General features: G+C 42.4%; 2 protein-coding genes across 2 annotated transcripts; one reads left to right on the top strand and one right to left on the bottom strand.

Moving 5' to 3' along the window:
- The first annotated feature begins 984 nt into the window (after positions 1 to 984).
- Positions 985 to 19949, top strand: LOC128736640 (centrosomal protein cep290). The gene is made up of 13 exons (XM_053831127.1): positions 985 to 1373; positions 1437 to 1500; positions 1559 to 2663; positions 2720 to 2875; positions 2939 to 4476; positions 4543 to 4696; positions 4766 to 4994; positions 5055 to 5271; positions 5330 to 5721; positions 5776 to 6438; positions 18243 to 19004; positions 19070 to 19242; positions 19307 to 19949. The coding sequence occupies exons 1-13, from the start codon at positions 1203 to 1205 to the stop codon at positions 19947 to 19949; spliced, it is 6267 nt and encodes a 2088-aa protein (XP_053687102.1). The 5' UTR covers positions 985 to 1202.
- Positions 19950 to 20074: 125 nt separating this feature from the next.
- On the bottom strand, positions 20075 to 21166 carry LOC128737111 (charged multivesicular body protein 5). The gene is made up of 4 exons (XM_053831676.1): positions 21025 to 21166; positions 20765 to 20916; positions 20250 to 20706; positions 20075 to 20172 (listed from the first exon to the last, which is right to left on the bottom strand). Exons 1-3 carry the CDS (start codon positions 21091 to 21093, stop codon positions 20250 to 20252), a joined length of 678 nt encoding a protein of 225 aa, XP_053687651.1. The 5' UTR covers positions 21094 to 21166; the 3' UTR covers positions 20075 to 20172.
- Positions 21167 to 21799: the final 633 nt, after the last annotated feature.

The following is a 21799-nucleotide window of genomic DNA, read 5'->3' on the forward strand; positions in this document are numbered from 1 at the left end:
ACGAAATTTAGGACTTAACAAAAAGGCGCAAAACAGGACAGGAAAAGAAGACAAAAAGAACAGAGAAAGAGGAAACAGCGCGCATAAAAAGAGGAAAAACGAAAGGGAAAACGAGACAAGAAAGGAGAATGAAGAGTCATGAGAGAGAGAGACGATAGAGGAAACGAGAAAAAGAGTTCGAACGGGATATAAAAAGAGAAATTTGGCAAAAACGCAAAAATGGGACAGAAAAGAAGGAAAGAAAAACAAGATAAACAGACAAAAAAAAGGAAACATGGAAGAGACGAAGGCCCAAATCGGAGATAAAAAGAAAAACTGGAGGAAAAGGAAAAAAGGGAGCCAAAACAGAATGACAAAACAGACAGAAAAACGGGGTATCATAAAGAGGAAAAAGTACAAACGAAGACGTTCGAAAGAAGGTAACGAAAACTGGAAACAAAAAAAGGTGAAAAAGTAGAGAGAAAAGACTGAAAACGGGAAATAAAATAGCAAAAAAACGAATAACAAGCATGAGGAAAAACCGGACTAAAAATAAGTAAAAAATGCCAGCCTACGATTACTTCGTTTTTCCCGGCCAGAACAATCTTCTGAAAACTCGTGTGCTCCACCTTTTGTTTATCTTGGTTTATTTTGGTCTGTGCATGTGCACGCTAGTCAATATTCATAAACGACCCTTGTCAGTAACTTGTTTTGCTCATTTTTTGAATTTCTAATTTTCCAATGCAAACAACGCAAATTATTAAAATAATTTAGCGTAAAAATTTATATTATATAATTTATATGCACTATTCTTTGCTCCACTAAATTATTAATTTTAATATAACATAAAATAAAACACGTTTCACTGTTAATAAAAATACTGAAAAATGTATTGCTCTTTTAGAGTAACAAAATTGCCAAGCGTAGTTCTAGACCGCTAAAGTTGAAATAGTCTTATCATTTAAGGGATTAAATATGCGCTTTACAGCTATCTGTATATTCTCCTCCCAAGCGGAAAAGCGACGCATATCCTCTGTCACGCGGTACGGCAAAGATACGCTACGACGCCCACCCGTGGCAACGCGGTTTTTCCTTAGCAACGGTTTAACAATAACAAACACAGCATACCGAAAAAGTGTTCACGTTCTGCAACCGATTACGAATCGTTTGATTACTTCATTTAATTCAATTATTTTTGTACTAAATTTCTACTTTCACCCAAAATGGATTGGCGTTCGTTGCTGTCCGTCTCGCCGCACAATGTAGCCGACGAGAGGAAGGACGAATTGGCCGTAGCCGTAGTGTCCGTTCCTACCGATCAAAAGTTGGACAGTAAAAGCAGCAAAAAGCTTTTCCGGCTTGCTCAGGTGGTGTTACGCTTTCGCAATGAGCAGGTGCGGGATTAACTATAATTGTGAGTGAGACGCAATTAATGTTGTGGTTTTGGCTACTTTCAGGTTGGTCAACTTCGTATAGAGAATGATCGTTTAGTTGAGCAACATGAGCAGCATGTGCTGCAAGGTAAGTCGAATGTTTCCCCTATTGAGAAGGTGGGGTTAATCGCTCAGTTCTGTTTTAGAAACGTCGACTGAGTCGCTGATCCGACAGGAGGTACAGGAGTTGAAGCGAACTGTAGAGATATTGGAAGCAGAGAAGCTGGCAAATCGTGTCAAAATTAAGGAACTATCGGAGGAAATTTTTATGCTGCAGAGAAAACAAACTGAATCTAGTCATTTTGGTAGTGATGCGGAAGATTCACCGGATGCTTTGTCGGAAATCGATCGCCAACAGGAGCTGTATAACAATATCAGTATGAAGAACAAACACATTAAACGATTGCTGCGGGACATAGATGATCTGGAAAAGCGGAACAATTCGCAAATTGATACGATTAATAGTTTGCAGGTAAATTTGAATGACGCAACGATGAATTTGACAGCGTTGACCCAACAATACGAAGAGGCAAAGACCATTATAAAGGACCAAGAACAGGTGATAAACGATACTAATGAAAAGCTTAAAAAGCTGGAGGAGGAAATTAGGGAGATTGTGGAAGAGAAAAACAGATGTGAAGATGATTTGGAGGATTTTGCAAAGAAGTTGGAAACGAAAACCGATCGCTGGAAGGAAGTGCTTGCAGCGAAGCAATCACAGTTGGACGAAGTGCAGGCGAAGTATGCGGATCTGCTGCAGCAATTCCCCGGGTACGACATCGAGGCCGAGCGAAAGGAGTTCAAGAAGATGGCTTCCAGGTTGAGCGAAAAGGATGAGTTGATTGAGGAGTTGGAAAAGAAGATTACATTGCTTTCGCAGGAGATTCTCACTTCTACGGAGTTGATGAATAGAATTTCTCAGGAAAGGGAAACGGCTGGAAAGACTACCAGTAAAGTAAGTGTGTGCTGCGAGGAGAGCCGAATTTCGTTGGAAAAAGCTACTAAACGATGCGAGGAAATGCAGGAAATCCTCTCAAGTGTGGAGGAGGACAACATGTTAAAATCGAGACAAGCTGTCGAAGCTATTGAAGCACTTAGAAGGTACGAGAGTGGCGAAGAAGGATTGGCGAGTGCGCTGAAAAAGATCAACAGGTTGCATGAGAAGGTCAACGTGAGAGATAAACAAATACGGGAGCTCGTGGCGGAAATCAATCTCGCGAATGAGATCGCGATGGAAAACGCTGTATTGAGGTACGATAAATTTTGGATCATATTTTTTAATCTATAAAAAAAACTTTCGTTCATAGAAAACGTTTAGGAATCAGTGAGGATGAAGCTGTCCCTATTCATTCAGTTCTTTCTAAACAAAGAAAAATTGAAAAGGTTAATGAACGGCTTGCATTAAAGTTACGTGCTTCAGAAGAGATGCGGCTTCAACTTAAGTTGGAGAAGAACGATTTGAAGTAAGTGAAAGTGAGAGAATCTAGCATTATATATATATATATATATATTCTTATGAATTTCAGGAGAAAGTGTTTTCAACTTTCCAACGCTCTTAGTAATCAGAAAGGTGATAGCAAAGAAAATGAGATTGAATCGAATCTAACCAATTTGGAGGTTGCTGAAAACAATACTGATCCGATGTCCCTAGACGTTGAAGAAGTGTCCAAAATTAGTGATCTTGCGGCAGTAAAGTTTTGCGAAAAATGTATGAAGCAGTACAATGTGGCAGACAGTATGAAATACTGCAAGGCATGCATATTTCGTCAAAGTTTTAATTATTGCGATGGTTGTATTGGAAAGTTAAAAGGTAATTTCAGTGCTAGCGAGATGTCCAACAATAAGCATGATCAACAGATTGTTGAACTGGAGACAAAATACGCAGCCGTGTTAGAGGAGAACGAAAACTTGCGGATAGGAATGCATGAGATTCTTCAAAAAGTACGAGAATACGATACCATTTCTAATAATTTAACGATCGATACGTCTACTCTGGAGAGACTGCTACAGGCGTTAAACACAAGAAGCGCTGATTATCCTACCGGGATGAATTTCCAACAGCAGCTTAGCGAGCGAGATTTATTGTTCAAAGAACGTATGAATCTTAGAAGCAAACAAAGTACGCTCTCTCTAGGAAGTCGGAACGACTCTGGCAATGTGTGTGACGAGGAAGAAAACATAGGTGACATGGAACCGACAATCGTAGAACAACCTGATTTCAGTGAGCAAGTTCTGTTGAAAGCAGTTGAAATTGATAGATTGAATGAACAAATAGACTCACTGAAAGAGGAACGCGAGCAATTACTGAAATCAAATGATGAATTGCAAGCAATGAAAAAAATGTACGATGAACTGCTCCAATATGTCAAATCAACGGACAACGAAAAAGATCATCTTCTCGTCAAAACCTTAGATCGAATGAAACAGATTGAATCGAACATTTCCACCTTTCAGCGGAAAGTAGAGTTCCTGAAAGCAGACAACGACAACATGCACAACACATTGCGAACAATCAAACAAGAACATTTGAATGTTCTTCACGGGTTAAAATCGGAACTTGTTCACCATAAGACCGAACTAAAAAGAGCAAAGCAATCCCTAGAAAATCATGCTGCGAACGAAGCGAACTCGGATTCGGAAGCAATTGAAAGATTGGAGAAGGAGATTACTCAAATGAAGTTGGAGACCACCAATTTTTATGCAATCTTCCTAAAAAATATCCAGGAAGTGGACAAAGAAAACCTACTGGACCTTGAGTACGACCGTTTGTCTCGGTTCGGATTGGTTGAATCCAATCTGACTGTAGACTTTATAACGAAAAATGAATTTAAAAAACTCAAGCTTCAACTAAAGACAGCTGAAGAGGAGCTGCGGCGGCAAACCATCAAGTGTGGACACTTGGAAGAGCTGTTGACCGTATCACAGGAGCAAATACGTTCACAGCAGATGCTGATCGCGAAGTTTTCGGACGAGGAAATAAGTCTACGACACTTGGTCGCAGATCTGCAGAGTTCGTCGAACGAAAAATACTTACTGGTCAAAACGCAGAAGGAATTGAATGCCGGTAAGTTTTTTTGTGACTTTAGTTAAAAGATATCTTTGTAATGGAGAAGATTTGACTCTTTTTTAGTTCGAGAACAAGAGGAACTTCTTAAGTTGGATAACGCTAAACTTAAGCAGTCACTAATTGAAGCGGCCGAAACTTTGAACCGGGTAAAGCAAGAACTGGCACAGCAGGATTTAGATTCAACGGATCGTCAAAAGGATTCAAACATTAAAATAAAGTGTGTCGAATTGAAGCATCAATTGATACAAAATAAATTTTATTAATTCATTTTATGTTTATGTTTTAGCTTTTTGGTGAAAAGCGTCAAAATGTTGCACGAAGATTACAACTCATTCACACCAACTTATGCGGTGACGGATTTTGTGAAACAGTATGCCAGACTTTTGGAACAAAAAATAAATCTGAAACAGGAGACGTTTGTCCAGCAGAGTCAAGTGCGGGAACGAGAGTACGAACAATTGTTTGCAAAGTTGAGGGAAAACCTCAACAGTAGTCAAGTTCAAGACAAGATCAACGTAAGTGAAATTGGAACAATGAAATTGTCGAAAAATAATTTCATATTGCTCTAATTGCAGCTGATAAAATTCGAAAGTCAATGTGAGTATCTCACAAAGCAGTTAATTATGTGTCAAAAAGAGGTAGAACAGCTTCAGCAAGAAAATTCCGCACTGAAAGTCAAAGAAGTTGAAGCCACAAGACACTGGGATACAATCGATTTGATTTTCAATGAGGAAAAGAGGACTAATAAACAAGAAGATCAGTTTTTCGATAAAGCTATCCAGGTCGCTGTGGGTAAGTTTTCATTCTTGCACTTATCCTAGGAATCTAATCAAATATTACTACCTCATAGAGCTCAACCACAAGTGCATCAACACCATTCCGATCATTGACGATAGTCTAGCGGAGAAGCCTCGACCGGGAACACCTCCTCCGGCATCGGCCAAGCAAACAACGCTCGTCGAAACTGGCCAAATGACGGATAACCGATGCAGTGAACCACCGACACCGACACGGACCGCTAGCGTGGCGCAAAAGTCCCTCGAGTCGCAGCTGAAACAGGCCATGATGCTTGCCTCTTCCAGAAGTGCTCTGCTGTTGGAGACCGAAAGTAGACTCAGCGAGTGTCACGGGCGCATCAAGCTACTAGAAAAGGCACTCGAGGATAAAGAGCAGCAACTCAAGAAGGAAAGATCTAACGCAACAGTGAGCGATGAAAATAAGTTAAACGATGGTGCCCTAAGCGTATGTTGGTTTCAGTTAACTCAAACCTAATTTTTATTGAACTTTTTATTACAGTCCACGATAGGGTCACTTCAAAATTTACTACTACAGAAGGACACAACTTTATCTAAATATCAAGAGCTGCTGAGAAACGAGCGCGAGGAGCATTCAAAGGCGTACGATGAAAATATCGCTCAGATTCGAATGCTAAAACGGACGATTGACGAACTGGAACAAAAACAGTACGACAAACAAAAGGAGATAGACAATCTAACGACTCAGCTTATAGACAGACAGCAGAAACAAAATCAGCGTGAGCTGATTGCGATTTCCGAAAGTACAGCAGAAAAACGCAACAATGAACCGGAAATAATTTACACTGACAAGATAATCGAAAACATTTACGAAATGGACCAGAAAAAGGAGGAAGAAATCGAATCACTGCGAATACAGTTGAAGGTGCATGAAAACAAACTCCGTGATTCGACTGATGAAAGCAAAAAGCTGCAAGAACAGCTTCGAGATGCCACCGCTAAAGAGAAACGTTCCGAGCGGGCATTGCGGGAGAAGCAAGCTGAGATTGAGGCGCTAAACGAAAAGCTCTGCAGCGAACATGATGATTTGAAGGAGTTTACCGAAAGTGTAGCTACCGCACAAGAAGTGGAACAGCTAAGGGAAATGCTAGAAGATAAGGATCGACACATTCAGGATCTCACGGAGACGTTGAGTCAGTTTCATGTAAGTAGTTTGATACTAGGACTTGATAGTTCGATCATTTTTGGGGGTGTTGGACTCTTTTGTCCTACGAACCACACTTTTTTGTATACTTCAAATCATTCCATCGCGTGTCAACCTTGGCAATAATCAACGTTGTGCTGCGATCGAGTTGAGTCGATCCAAAACAATTTAGCAGTTAGGCTTCGTACACAAATTACGTAACGCTTAGAGGGGAGGGAGGGGGTCGAGTTAGCGTTACTTGTTGTTACATAGGGGGGAGGGGGAGTCATGAGAATAGTTACGTAACAAATATATGAATACCAAAAAGGCAGTTGCCAAATGAGGAAAGGACGTGTTGGAGGTGGAAAACAGTGAATACTAATAAAAATTATGATACAAAATTATGGTTTGTAGCTGAAGAAGATAATCCTACTAAATTTCCAGTTATTACGGTTGAAGACCATTTCAAGCTGCCCAGGTTGCTTCGGGGTACGATGCTGGCCTAACAAGCCGTCGTATGTTCGAATCTCGGCTCGGAAGTGCTGCTATAGAGCCAGTAGGATCGTTGCACTAGGCCCGTAATTGTTCTGTACTCTAATAGCCGGCTGCGAAGTCTGTCGATAAAGAAGGGTCAAGTTCTCAACAGGACGTTTATACCCATGGCTTTGCTTTTTTTTACTATTCCAGCTTATCGTGGGCCGATGCCTGATTGTTGTTTTTAATATGAAGCTTGCTAATTTGCTAATCTCGCTAATTTGGTTGAATATCTTAAAAATTCAAAAAAAAAATGTGGTTCAAGTCGTTTTTATTGAATGTTGAGGTACGGGGGGAGGGGGGAGATTTGATCAACGTTACGTAATTTAATGGGGGGGGTTATGCCAATCGTTACTTAATGTTACATAGGGGAGGGAGGGGGTCAAAAAAAACCGACATTTTTGCGTTACGTAATTTGTGTACCACGCCTTATAGAGCTTCTCCAGCAGTCGGTTCCTTTTGGTTTGTCCTGGCTATTTTGTTTTTAGAAACCACGTTTTGTGCATAGTCTCTTGGTGTGGGCATTAGACCACCCAACGAGATGCAGAACTACACGGAATTACCGGGAAACGAATAAAGAAACCACCAGAGAGCCAAAGAAATAACCGTTAGTACTTTCGGGAGAATAACGAGAACACGTTTGTACATGAAACTGATTTATTGTGGAATGACAAATATGTAAACTGCAGTGCAGCCAGTATGTACTGAAAAATTACAAAGGTTTCAAATATAAGTGTACGAAGGTACGATACGCAAGGTGCTCATCCACTCCCAACACTCCTCCTGGATGAGTACCGTGTCACTTTTTCAATCCTACTTTTACCAAGAACTTATTCAACTTTGCCGGGCCTACTGGTTTAGTAAGGGCATCGGCAACCATTTCCTCACTTGGACAATAAACTAACTCAATAGTCTTTTGTTCACACAACTCACGGATAAAATGTTGCTTAGTATCTATATGCTTCACTCGACCACTACATCTCTCCGCTTTCACAAAGCTTAGACATCCCATGTTATCTTCGTAAAGGAAAGTCGAATTCCTTTCTGGTTCCTCCAGCTCCTGCAACAACCGTCTTAGCCAAATCGCTTCCTGGCAGGCCAAGGACATCGCATTATATTCGGCCTCTAAGGACGACAGAGCGACCGAATCTTGACACTTGCTGGTCCAGCTAACAGGACCTCCTCCGTAGAAAAATATGAAACCGGTAGTAGAACGGCGAGTACGTCTGTCGCCGGCCCAATCCGAGTCTGAAAATCCTACCAAGTTCCATCCATTCTGCGATGCATAGCTCAGCTTGAAATCCTTGGTCCCATTTAGGTATTGCAATATACGTTTCGCTGCATGCCAGTCACTGTTGTTCGGCTGACTGACTTTGCGTCCCAGCAGACCCACACTCAATGACAAATCGGGCCTCGCATTAACAGCCAAGTACAGTAACGCGCCAATCAGGCTCCTGTACAACGTCGTGTCTTCGAACTGTTTACTACCTTCATTCTCTGCTGCGTAGCCTGGATCCATGGGCGTTTTCACCGTGTGACAGTTTTCCATTTGAAATTTCCGCAGTACGTACTCTATGTATGGCTTCAAGCTCAAGGAGTAGCAGCCATCTTCCAAATCGATTTCATAGCCAAGAAAATGTCGAAGCTTGCCAAGACAAGTAACTTCAAACTTATCACGCAGGTTCACGAAGACTTTATTAATTTCCTTCTCGTCGACACTGCCAATTACCAAATCGTCAACGTATACAATGAGGTAGACGACACAATCTCCTCGGCGTATGTAGAGACACGGGTCAGATTCACAAGCTTTAAAATTCAGATCCAATAGCACTGCGTGTAACGTCTTATTCCAGCATCTGGCCGACTGACGTAGGCCATATATGCTCTTACGCAACCTGCAAACCATATCCTCTTTCCCCTTGGTAACATATCCGGGTGGCTGGGACATGTACAACTCCTCGTCAACTGTCCCATTGAGATACGCTGTCTTAAAATCGAATTGCTTCAGCAACAGACCTATCTTACCAGCTACTGCCAGCAACACACGTAACGTTGCCTGTCGGGTAACCGGAGCGTAGACCTCGGTGAAATCTATTCCAAACGTCTGAGTATAGCCTTTAGCTACAATGCGGGCTTTGTGTTTAACTATCTTCCCCGTTTCATTCCGTTTTAATTTGAAAACCCATTTCACTCCGATCACTTTCTTTCCAGCGGGTAAAGGAACCAATTTCCATGTCTGATTTGCGGCGTGTGCCGCCATTTCTGCGTTCATAGCGTTCTTCCAATCTGGAACTAATATCGCTTCTCTATAATCTTCGGGCTCTTCATCGACAGTCACTTGCCCTACTACGTAGTCTTCGAAACGAGCAGGCAGTACTCCACGAGTACGCCGGTCAGCTCTGTTCAACACTGATGATTCTTCTGGTAACTGTGGCTCAAAGCCCAAGAAGTCACTTTCGTTCATTTCACTTGCATCGTCATATTCCGACTGTTCTTGATCGTCAAGCACTTGCTCTTCGTATTCATCATTGTTCCGATTTCCAAAAATGATTTCTTCTTCACAATCACTCACACTATCCCTGCTTCGCTCTACAGGAACATCCGAAACAACCGGTTTCTCCTCCAGTTGTTCTGAACCATTTCCCAGTTCTAAAAAATGCGCGTCACGGCTTATAGTGATGCGATTAGTTTCACGGTCGAGAAAGCGATATCCTTTGTGCTGACTGGAGTAGCCGACAAATATAAACTTCCTAGCTTTCGGGTCGAATTTCTTCCGTTTTTGGTCGGGTACGTGTACATAAGCTTCGCATCCGAACACTTTCAGCTCTGCCAAATCAGGCACTTTCTTTGTCCAAAGTTCATAGGGAGTCTTATCTACAGCTCTTGATGGCAAACGATTTTGGACGAAATTTGCTGTGAGTATGGCCTCACCCCAATAACATTTTGGCAACCCTGCGTCCAATAGCATGCAGTTGGCCATTTCCTGCAGCGCACGATTTTTGCGCTCCGCCACACCATTCTGTTGCGGTGTATACGGAGTAGTATATTGCGCAACAATGCCTTCGGTCTTATAAAACTGCTTTAGAGACTCACCAATATACTCGCCTCCTCCATCAGACCTAATCGCCTTAGGTTTTCGTCCGAACAAGTTTTCGGTCCACCTAACGTATTCCCGAATCTTGACTTCTGCCTCACTTTTCGACGTTAGAAGAAACACCGCACAGAACCGGCTGTAGTCGTCGATCATGGTAATAAAATATTTATTTCCACTCGGCGTTGCATTTTCCATTGGTCCGCATAAATCTGTATGCACCAGATCCAACGGTTGTGCCGATCTGCGCTCACCTAACGGAGGAAACGGTTTTCGTACTAGCTTACCTTTAATACAGCATTCACATACTATACGCTCTTCGCAGTCCTTGACCGCGAACCCGGTGGCTAGTCCTTTCGATGTAATGACGTTCAACGTATTCATGTCACGGTGACCAAAACGTCGATGCCACGTGTGTTGGCACCGATCCGTATGGGAACCTCTCACGGTCATACACTTCTCACCAATCTTCAGCTTATACTGACAGCCAACCAGCTCACCAACTGCGATAACTGCGTTTCGCGAATCTTGTATCTCACAGCCTTTACCATTGAATACTACTTTGAACCCTTTTTCGGCCATTTTCCGTACCGAAATCAATCCTCCCTCCAATGTGGGAACGTACAGTACTCGCTCTAACGTAATCAAAACGCGCTGTCCATTGGCATTCACACCAATAATGTTTCCATTACCGACACCGCACGACTTTGTTTTCGTACCATCGGCTAAAGTAACATCAACAACGATACCACTTTTGTACTCAACAAAAAACTCGCGATCATTTGTCATATGACAAGTACACCCGCTGTCGATTGTCCAAGCACCCGCGATAGCACTACCCGCAACGAAACATACCGCACCACAAAAAGATTCATCCGCTACCACTGGTTTCGGTTGCTGTGCATTTTCTGCTTGTACTGTTTTTGCCTGCTGCTGCTGTCCGGAACCCGATTTCTTACTGGATTCGCCCGAACTGTTACCGTTCTTCAGAGCAGCTAACTTGCGGCAATTTCGCTTGTAATGGCCGGGTTGCTTGCAGAAAAAACACTTTAATTTGTCACTGTTTACGTTGGCATACGCTTTGTGGACTTTCTCCTCCTTAACACTGATTCCATTAGCACCCGACCGCTTGTTACACTCATCGCGCAATTTAGCCACTACTAAATCCATCGTTAAATCGCCATCGGGTCGATTTTCCAGCGAAGTAACGAAAGTTGCGAAAGAAAGCGGTAAACTACGCAATAACATTATCACTCGCAACTGCTCACTAATCTCGACACCGCTACTGTCAAGCCGATCGTACAAATTTTCGACTTCTTCTAGATGTTTTTCTACGTTGCTGCCTTCCTCGAGATCAGTTGCACACAATTGCTTCAGGAGCATTGCCTGAGTGCTCAGCGTTGCTTTTTCATGGTACACTTTTAGGTTATTCCACATATCACGCGCGGACTCCGCCTTCTTGACAAAACGTAACTGGCTGTCTTCGATAAACAACGAAATTGTCGCACGAGCTTTCATGTCGTTTTTCTGCCATTGCGGATATTGTTCATCCACTTCCTCTGGCTTCGGACTACCAATCACGTTCCACAAATCTTCACGCTCGAGTAGCGCCTTCATTCGAAATTTCCAGGCAGCATAATTTCCGCTACTGAGCCTCGCGAAAGATACTCGCGTGATGTCCGCCATTTTATTTTCTTCTCCGCACTAAACTTTTCTCGGAAGAGCAAACACCGCACCTTCCGGCAAACCAGCTCTCGGTAATAGCACTAAAAACTTCTTTAATCACTTCCGGTCACTGGGCACATAACCTGTGGGCATTAGACCACCCAACGAGATGCAGAACTACACGGAATTACCGGGAAACGAATAAAGAAACCACCAGAGAGCCAAAGAAATAACCGTTAGTACTTTCGGGAGAATAACGAGAACACGTTTGTACATGAAACTGATTTATTGTGGAATGACAAATATGTAAACTGCAGTGCAGCCAGTATGTACTGAAAAATTACAAAGGTTTCAAATATAAGTGTACGAAGGTACGATACGCAAGGTGCTCATCCACTCCCAACACTTGGAGAACCTTACGTAATCATCCCTAAGTTAGTTTTCATGTCATTAAGATGTTCATAGAAAATTTGCGCCAAATCAACCACCTCGGACTCAATTGTGATCATTCTTCCCTTCTCGCCTCTTTGCATGTCGGCTTTCGACGTGTGGTGTATCCCTCAAGACAGCGTTTCACAAATGGGATTTAATGAACTGAACTGAATTTAACTTGCAGCAAAACAGTATACGGAATTCCACCAGGGGATCCGCCTTGGAACCAAAAAAGGTTGAGAACACACGAGATCGGTTCACCTTTCCATACATCATTACCTACTTTAATTTCTCGCCATCTTAATCCTTCTGTTGACGTCTCTCTCCTCAGGATCCTAGTCAATTTATTTCGTACTCGTAATTATTTGGATTCTTAATTATAAAGAGACAGAGAAATCTGCTTCTCACAACGACCCAGTGTTTTGAAGTTACCGTTCAACTGTTTGTTCTACCTCCGACGGATGCTAAATAACTTTTTTTTATGTACTACAACTTATTTTGCGTAGAAAAAGCACAACTCAAGCATAGTAAAGTTTTTCTTCACACCCTAAATACTTAAGACTATTAAGATTTTGCTCCGCTTGACCGAAAAGAATACCGGAAAAGTAATTATACCGTCTGAAACGATAAGCTCTTTGGCGTTCAAAGCATGTATTCTGTAGTGCTCTGGCAGAATAAAAAAGATAGAACAAAATTGATGGTCATTGGCAACAGATTAAAGGACCGCAAAAGAAAAAAATGCTCTTCGCTTTTTGGAGTGTTGGTTACCAATTTGGATGAGTCACCTGGAAAGTAGCCTGGAGGGCCTGGCAAAGGTCGAACATGTGCAAATTTACTATCTCTTTTCACTAACTCATATCCCTGCCTCCTGTGGCGCCGACTGGGGTACACAACCTTAGTTATCAATTGTCACACGAAGACAGAGAAGGCGGAACAGTGGCTCCAGCCCACATGTAACATGGCAGCCCTATCAGCGGAATAGGGACCTTAGGCTAACAACCTAACTGTATCCGAAAATTCTACGTTACAGAAAATGAAAGAAGAAATCGGTCTGGATTATTGGCAATAGCCTTTAGCATGAAAACACGGACATGAATCGGAACATGGAATATACTAAGCAGCAGGTTAAGTTGGGCACCTTGCAAGAGGCGCTTGAAGCTTGAAATCCGGCGCTAAGCAAGATCAGCTGGCCAGGTACTGGCAAACACAATACATCATCCAAGCAAGTCTAGCTCTACGCTGGCATACGAGGTGGAAATGCGGGCTGAACAGAGTGGTTGCGAAAATCCCAAAGGGGGACAAACAAATCCACTTAGGCGAGTTCAACGTAAAGATTGGCTCGAACCACGCGGACCTTGAACGCGTCATGGGACGCTATGGCCTAGGAGAGATGAGCGAAAACGGGGAGAGTGTTTACAGAATTCTGTTGTAATAACGACATGGTCATTGGTGGATCGCTCTTTCCCCATAGACCAGAACATAAAGCCACGTGGGTTTCCCGCGACGGCCGAACAGAAAACCAAATCGACCACATCTGCGCACGTGTCCAACGACGGGAGGAGAAAGTTGGGTGCCGCTACGACGTCCGCCGATTGGAGAATCCTGAGGTGAAAAGGGCCTTTGTCGAACTTGAATCTCGAGCCTCGGAGCTGCCACCTGGTGGAAGCGTCGAAGAGCAATGGACCGGCATCAAGAACGCCTTCATCACGACCAGTGGGCGGAGGGAGTGGAGTTAGGATGAAACTTTGAGGAAGATCGACGAGCGGAGAGAGGCGAAAGCCGGCATTGAGCGAGCGCGGACCAGATCGGCTAAGACAGCTGCCCGTCAACGATACACCGAACTGGAGAGGGCTGTTAAACGTGCTTGTAGGCGGGACAAGAGAGCCTGGACTAACTCCCTAGCCGAACAAGGAGAAACCGCCGCCGCCAATGGTGATATCCGTTTGTTGTACAATATTTCTCGCCGCCTTAGTGGTGCCAGGATGAATACAAAGATGCCACTAAAGGACAGAGCTGGTCAGCTATTAACTGATCGTACAGAACAGCTTAAGCGATGGACTGAACATTTTGAACAACTCTTCCGAGTTTCAAATGTCAGAGACCAACAAAACCAGCAGCGTATGACGCCTACAGTTTGTCGAATAAATCGCGTGAACTCGAAGGCGCCATCGCTGGATGAAATTGTAACAGCCATCAAGAGTATGAAATCCAATAGAGCGCCAGGGATAGATCGTATTTCAGCCGAAATGCTCAAAGCTGACCAATTTTTGTCAGCTCAGATGATGCATCAGCTTTTCAGCAATATTTGGGAAACCGCAACTTTTCCGGTGGACTGGATGCAGGGCATATTGGTCAAAGTCCCTAAGAGAGGAGACCTAACGGAATGCGGTAACTGGCGTGGCATCACGTTGCTCTGTATTACTCTCAAAGTACTCTGTAAGGTAATCCTCAACCGGTTCAGGAGAAGATCGACGCTACTCTCCGGCGGCAGCAAGCTGGATTCCGTGCTGGCCGATCATGTGTAGACCATATCACAACGCTCCGCATTATATTGGAGCAGATCAACGAATTCCAGGACTCTCTTCTGCTGGTGTTCGTTGACTTCGAAAAGGCGTTCGACCGACTCAATCACGAAAACATATGGGGCGCACTTAGGCGTAGAGGAGTTCCAGATAAGCTAGTCCATCTCATCGAGGCTCAGTACGAGGCGTTCTCGTGCAAGGTTTTGCACGACGGCGTCTTGTCCGACCCCATAAGGGTTACTGCTGGCGTGAGATAGGGCTGCATTTTATCACCGCTACTGTTTCTCATCGTTATGGATGAGATATTAGTTGGAGCAATTGACAGTAGACCAAATCGAGGATTGCCTCTAACGATGGAGCAGCTAAATGACCTCGACCTAGCCGACGACATTGTCTTGCTCGTACAACCCCGAAACGATATGCAGAGCAAGTTAGACGACCTCTCCGAGAGCTCCCAGGCAGCAGGTCTCACAGTCAATGTAGCGAAAACTAAGTCTATGGTAGTGAACACTGACAATTCCACCAACTTCACAGTAGCGGGACAACAAGTTGAGCAGGTAGACGCCTTTCAATATCTTGGTAGCCAAACAACGCCCGATGGTGGTACCAAGACTGATATAGCCACACGGATCAGGAAGGCCAGGGGTGCCTTTGCAGGTCTGCGAAACATTTGGCGCTCAAACCAGATCACTCTACGTACGAAAACCCGAATCTTTAACTCAAACGTTAAATCCGTTCTGCTGTATGCCTGCGAAATGTGGTGCGTCTCAGCGGAGACAACGCAAAAACTGCAGGTATTCATTAACCGGTACCTGCGATACATTATTCGTGCCTGGTGGCCTGATAATTGGATATCCAATGAGGAACTCTATCGTCGGTGTCATCAACGGCCGATAGCCACAGAAATTCGTGAACGTAGGTGGAAGTGGATCGGACACACCTTGAGGAAAGGAGCGAACGAGGTTTGCAGAGCAGCACTCGACTGGAATCCACAAGGACAGCGTAGAAGAGGCAGACCCAGAGGCTCATGGCGACGGAGCTTAGCCAATGACATCCGGGCTGTAGACGAGAACCTGTCTTGGCGACAGGTAAAAGCCATGGCGGGTAACCGTCAGCAGTGGAGATCTCTGATTTCATCCCTTTGTTCTGCCGGACCGGCGCACTATGGGGCAAAACCTGAAAATGATCGGACAAAACCTCAAAATTTTTATTTGAGATATTCTATCAAACTTAATATTCTACGTATAGTAGACACATAATCTATAAGGAATATACATAAATTGTTTTAATAAGTAGTTTTTCAATAGGTATTCAAGAAGGTGAAACACAGTGTAAAAAAAGTTTGGAAAATGAAAAAAATAAATATCATTTAATCTTTTAGTATCTGGCTACTATGCTGCTTAAAGTTCTGTACGTTTAAAGGACAATTCACATTAAAGGGATTATAAACTAATAGTTTAGGTGATATTAAAACAGATTTTTACTAGTAGGCTTTGTTCTGACGAAGTGTTTTAGAACAAAAAAATTGAAATTTTTGTCAATTTTCAATAGTGTTTAGAAAAAGATTTCCACAGATTTCCGCTCTGACACTATTGTAAAATAAACAATCAGGGTGTTAACTAGTAATAAGCAAAAAATTAGCTGCTACTAGTTGCGATGTTCGGAGATATTCAAGTTTTGCGAATGCATGTTTTCCGCCATTTTAGGCTACAAATTAGTAAATGCGCGCGCCAGTGCGTAGCTCATTCCTGCTGTACGGTAACTAGTCGTGCTTGTATATGTAAGACACAGCATTTATTATCATTATGAGATACATTGGAGTCGATTAGGGGAATTCAGCACATTGTAAAGGCGACCACTTAACAATTTTTTCCCAATTAGCTCTGTTTCAAGTCAAATTGACAGTAGAATATGTTCGGTTGGACTTTCAGTTCGATTGAACTAGCCTCCATTATGTTTATTTAGAGTCGAACATGCTGATACGTGTTTGCAGGATAAACAGATTGCAATACTCTGTCAGTTATTTTTGTGCCTTCTGCCAGAATTTGGCTGAGGCCGATGACGGCCTATCTCGCCACTCGTATCCTTTTGCTGCGTATGGCCAAACTGATGAATTAAAAAATTTGCATGATTGCACTAAAGCAGATAGTAGGGTAAGTTAACCCATATAGTAAACCCTCTACCTGTAATGGACCCTCGGATGAAATTTCGGTATTTATTAGCTTATACTTCTTATTTCTGAGGATATATGACATGAAACAGAACGTACTAAACATAACACACATTTGAGTTTATAAAATTTTAGCTGCATTTCATTATTAATACTTTAAAATTGACGGTTTCAACAAGTGAGGGTTCATTATATACAATGCAAAAAATGTCGCCATTACCGGACTCTTTCTATGCAAAATACACTAAAATTCATGGACTCGGTCGTTATTCTATTGTAAACCACAAGGGTCCATAAAAGGAAAACGGACATTCCAATCTGTTTTAAAAAATATGTAAAGTATAGAGATTTGCAGCAGAAATTTATATATTGAGGCTTATTCGAAAATTACTAATATTGTAAGTGCCATTGGTTGGGTGTTTAGCGTTACGAGTTCAAAATAATTTACAGAAAGGTCCACAAATGGTTGATTTACCCTATACCAGAATAATAATACTAAATTACTCTGGATATACAGATTGTGATAATTTGTATAGGAGGTCGTCAGACTACCAATTTCGATTACATACTTAAAAAGAAGTGTTTGAGTATTTAAAATATTTATAACTTGATTCCTGTAAATCTTACAATTTTGGTATGTTCAGTAATTTTACGTAACTTTACAGGACAAACAACTTTTCTGAAGACACAACATTTCTAAAGTCATTATTTAAAAAGTTAGATCTCAACGCCATCTATAGGAATAAAAATACAACTACTTAAAATTTACAAAGAGATGCGAAATTTTGTAACAAACAATGTTGCTGAAGACAATAAAGCTCTACGAAGCAAATGAAAGAAGTTATGAGGTTTTGTCCGAGCTCCGGGTCAATCTGCCCCACTGTGCGGCGTACATGGACACATAAGTAAATAAGTAAGATTGTATGAGAAATAGAATGTTTGATTTGGGGCGTTATCGTACAAGCTTAGGCTAAAAGGTCACACAAAATTGATCACGGCAGTGGAAACTGCAAAAGAAGTTTGAAAAATTACGTTCTACCTTCTACTTTTGCAAAGTATTTTTTTCCTTAATCGCTCTTGAGTTCTTGAGTTACGGGAAACCAACGCTTGGTCATGAGTCGTTGTTAATCGTTAGTCTTTTGGTAAACTGATATTTCGGATTTTAAGGATTGCTCACGGCTTGTGCTCCGATTTTAGTTTTGACTATATCGCTTCAACCGAGTAAAATTTGAAAATGTTATGTGCCGGACGCTTGTAGAGCTAATTACTATCTATAATATCGCCAAACACTAAATAAGCAATATTCAGCTCTATCAAGCATAAAGCATGGCAGCTCAATTGCAACGACCTTGTGAAAACGAATACGGAATTGGTCACTATCCTAATCTAACACTGTTTGCACCGCTTTCAGGACGATCAGCAACGATTCATGAACGATACTTCGCTACACTCAGCCGAGCAGGTTTCACAGCTCAGCGCAGACCTGAATCGAAGCGAAGCCTCCAACCGTATCCTGAAGACTCAAATCGATGCTCTAAAGCGGCAGGTCCTCAGTATTCAACAACGCGAGAAACAATCACGTGACTTGGTAAAAACACTCAAAAATCAACTCATTAAGCGACCTGTCATTGCCATGAAACCGGAACGTACAACCACTCCCCGAGAGGACCAATTAACTAGAAAAGTTCAACAACTTGAAACGGAGTTACTGGATACGAAAGACGATCTGCGAAAGCAGGTGAACATTAACGAGAACCGTCGAGCTAAGAATGCTGCCGAATTGGACTTGTGGAACAAGCAAAAACGTTGGCAGCAGACGGCCGAAAAACTCAAGGTGCAACTCAAAGAAAAAGAGACCGAATTGGAAAAGCTAAAAGTTCATTTCAATTCGGCAAAGTCGGCAATCGCTCGTTTGGAGCGAGAAAAGGCAATCCTGGAGGGACGCTCGGTCGCTGGTGGCACTCGAGGACACAGTGCGAGCTCGGCCGTTGGAGGTAAATACACCCCGGCCGAATCGCCGGACGAATGCTGTACGACCGAAAGTACCGCTTCCGAAGGGGCTAGTGATGATTTGAAGATATTTGCACAGAACAGTAAGGAAATTATACAAGCGCTAAAGAGTCGAATTGAGTCACAGCAGAGGAGGATCATCGCTATGGAGTTGGAACGTAAGGTGAGTTTGAATTTTCTTTAAATTCTGTGGAGAAAAAGAATGAATAAACTAACTCAACTTAACAGGGTTCTAATTCAATGACAAGCGAACTGGAGAGAATGCAGGAAAAGATATCCAGCTTAGAAGCACAGAATATCCGTTTGGAAGCAAGAACGCTCCAGTATCAGTTGGACAATGACATGCTGCGGCAGAGAGATGATTCCGAGCGGCAACGAAACCAGATCAAACATCTGGAAGAGTACGTATAAATTTAATCTTGCTTGCCAATTTTTATATGACTTACTAAACTAAATCTCGTTTAGCTATATTATTCTGCTAAAGGAGGAATTCACCAAGGCAACCGCCGGTTGCCCGGAAACGATAAACTTCAATAATCTGTGCCAACGTTGCTCTGGTGCGAACGGACCAACTCCTGCTAATAACGAACTAGCAAGTTACAACTCAAAGTTAGAGCAAACTGTTATCGCCCTGCGGAGAATTATTGAAAAACTCAAAGTAGAAAACAAACAACTGAAGGAAACTAAAAATGCTACCGAACGCTCCAAAGTGGATGGTAAATCACCGTCGGTATCGGAGATAATAGAGAATCATGATCGATTGAAAAAGGAGCACGAAAAACTCCAACAGAACTATACCGAAGCGCTCAATCGGGTGGCCGCACTGCAAGTGGAGGTCGAACTCCTTTCGAGCGCGAGTTGCCCTCGATGCCATCCCCGGAACGATAGGCAAGAGCAAGACACGCAGGAAATTAGTGAGGAAGAAAAATCTAGAAGTGAAGAACTAAAGGAAAGCCTCGAGAAGAAAGCACAGTTGCTGGAAAAAGCTAAAATATTACTAACAAGAGCTGCCGCCAAAGAACGCCATTTGAAGGATCAAATTTCGCTGCTGAAAAGGAAATGTTCAGATTTACAAAACGTACCTGTTATCGACGAGATTAGCGAGTGAAGTGACGAGCTTCCTACTTTTTGCGAGGCGGCAAATCATCATAAAGTTTTCATTTTTTCCTGTTTTGTTCTTGAATGTGTTCACTCTTTTTTCTATCTTTCATTCGCAAAAACCGAACTATGTTTTCACAGTATGTGAGTTTAATAAAACGTATCATAAATGACTAAATATCGCGTGCATTTTCGTATTCCACATATAAAGAAATGCCTTAAGGCGTGAACATCTAAAGCAAAACAGAAAACAACAAAATAATTAAATATAAGTTTTGATATCCAGACACAAGCAAACACACACACCAACCTAAGTGGATTTAACCTGTGTTGGAATCTGTGGCAAACCAAACTCATCAACCAAAATACCGTCCTTATTGGTGACACTGTCTGCGCCGGGTTCCTTGTCGGGTGCGGCCGGCGCTTTCACCACATCGTCCAGATAGCTGGCATCGTCGTCCAGGGCGATTTCATCACCAAGAGCATCAAGCTCCGCTTGCAGTTCGTCGTCATCAATCTCGGGCATTCCGTAGGCACGACCCATCGCTTCCTGTACTTCGTCGGCCTGTTCCAGCATGTCGGCCATATCGTCCTGGATGTCTTCGATTTCTTCTATGTTGATCTTTTTGAACTCCTTCTTCATTGACTTCATACCGTCCTTCATGGCGGCTACCGTGGTGTGAGTATCCTTCAGGGTTTGAGCCGCAAAATTTGCCTGCTCCATGTTGAAGGACTGATTGCGAAGGTTTTCCACCTGGTTTTCATATCTAAAAATCAATTTTCGTTTGTTCAGGTTCGAGAAAATGATTAGAAAACAAAACTCACTGTTTGCGTTGCTTCAGCACTCGCATCGCTTTTTGTTTCACGGCATTTTTTGCCGGTCCTTCGCGCATTTTCGCCATCTGATCCTTGTATTTTCGTAACTCGGCATCTAATGTTTTGATCTTCCCGTCGATAGTGTCTGCTCTGGCATCAACCTAATAAAGAAAACAATCAAACATTAACCGCAGAAGATGAGTCATTCTTGACGCAATTTCGACACCATCAAAATGTTTCGAATGAAAGGTAGTTTTTCAATACATTACCCCTTGGATACAGTCATTGATGCTTGGACCGGGTTCTTTGGGTTTAGATTTTCCGAAAAGTCGATTCATTTCGAATAAAAATCACAAAATTACGCGAGCTTGGATGAGGAACGAATTATTTTGTTGACTTCACGATTTAAGAATAAATAATTGAAAACAAACACTGAGCAAACAAAAAAACGAATGTGACAGCAAACGCATCAAACGAACAACCGAGAGCCAGAATCAGAAACTGTCGGTAGTTTCCAACTTTCAAACAAAGGTGTCGCTTTCTTGAATGTAATAGGGTGATGCAAGACGTGATCGTATTTTTTAAAACTACACTTCCTCTTCCTTTCTCCTCTTTGGCTCAGTCCATTTGATCCATAAATGAAAACTACACTTCCCGAAGCAACCATTTTAAATTTGTAAGCAAACGCATGACTGCGTTACGACACTTAGCAGTTTCCGTTTTGCTTTAATTTGATTTGTCCATCGATTGCAGATTGATTATTGTAACCATCACGATTGCAACCAAATCTCTTTCGTCTGGTCTGTTTCGGAGATGCGTTCCGATCACGGGAGTGCGACGACACCATGCTTATGTCGCCGGAATCCCAGTACATTTTTTTTTAATTTTAGACGTGTTTTATGTTAATAATCTAAACAGACGAGTATTGTAAATACGTTACTTAGTTATTTCTGTCATTGGAGTGATATTTTACCTGTTGACGTTAATAAAATAAAATGCGGTCCCAGTAAACGTTAGGTCTGTGGTTAGGTGTTCGATACGCAC

Source organism: Sabethes cyaneus, chromosome 2 (assembly GCF_943734655.1).
Source record: "Sabethes cyaneus chromosome 2, idSabCyanKW18_F2, whole genome shotgun sequence".
Classification (NCBI taxonomy): Eukaryota; Metazoa; Arthropoda; class Insecta; order Diptera; family Culicidae; genus Sabethes; species Sabethes cyaneus.

Coding starts and splice junctions, on each gene's coding strand:
- LOC128736640 (XM_053831127.1), top strand. CDS start 1,203: ATGGATTGGCGTTCGTTGCTGTCCGTCTCGCCGCACAATGTAGCCGAC. Junction 2,664..2,719: donor ATGGAAAACGCTGTATTGAG/GTACGATAAATT, acceptor TTTCGTTCATAG/AAAACGTTTAGGAATCAGTG. Junction 4,697..4,765: donor GATTCAAACATTAAAATAAA/GTGTGTCGAATT, acceptor TTTATGTTTTAG/CTTTTTGGTGAAAAGCGTCA.
- LOC128737111 (XM_053831676.1), bottom strand. CDS start 21,093: ATGAATCGACTTTTCGGAAAATCTAAACCCAAAGAACCCGGTCCAAGC. Junction 20,917..21,024: donor TCAATGACTGTATCCAAGGG/GTAATGTATTGA, acceptor TTTCTTTATTAG/GTTGATGCCAGAGCAGACAC. Junction 20,707..20,764: donor GTGCTGAAGCAACGCAAACA/GTGAGTTTTGTT, acceptor ATTGATTTTTAG/ATATGAAAACCAGGTGGAAA.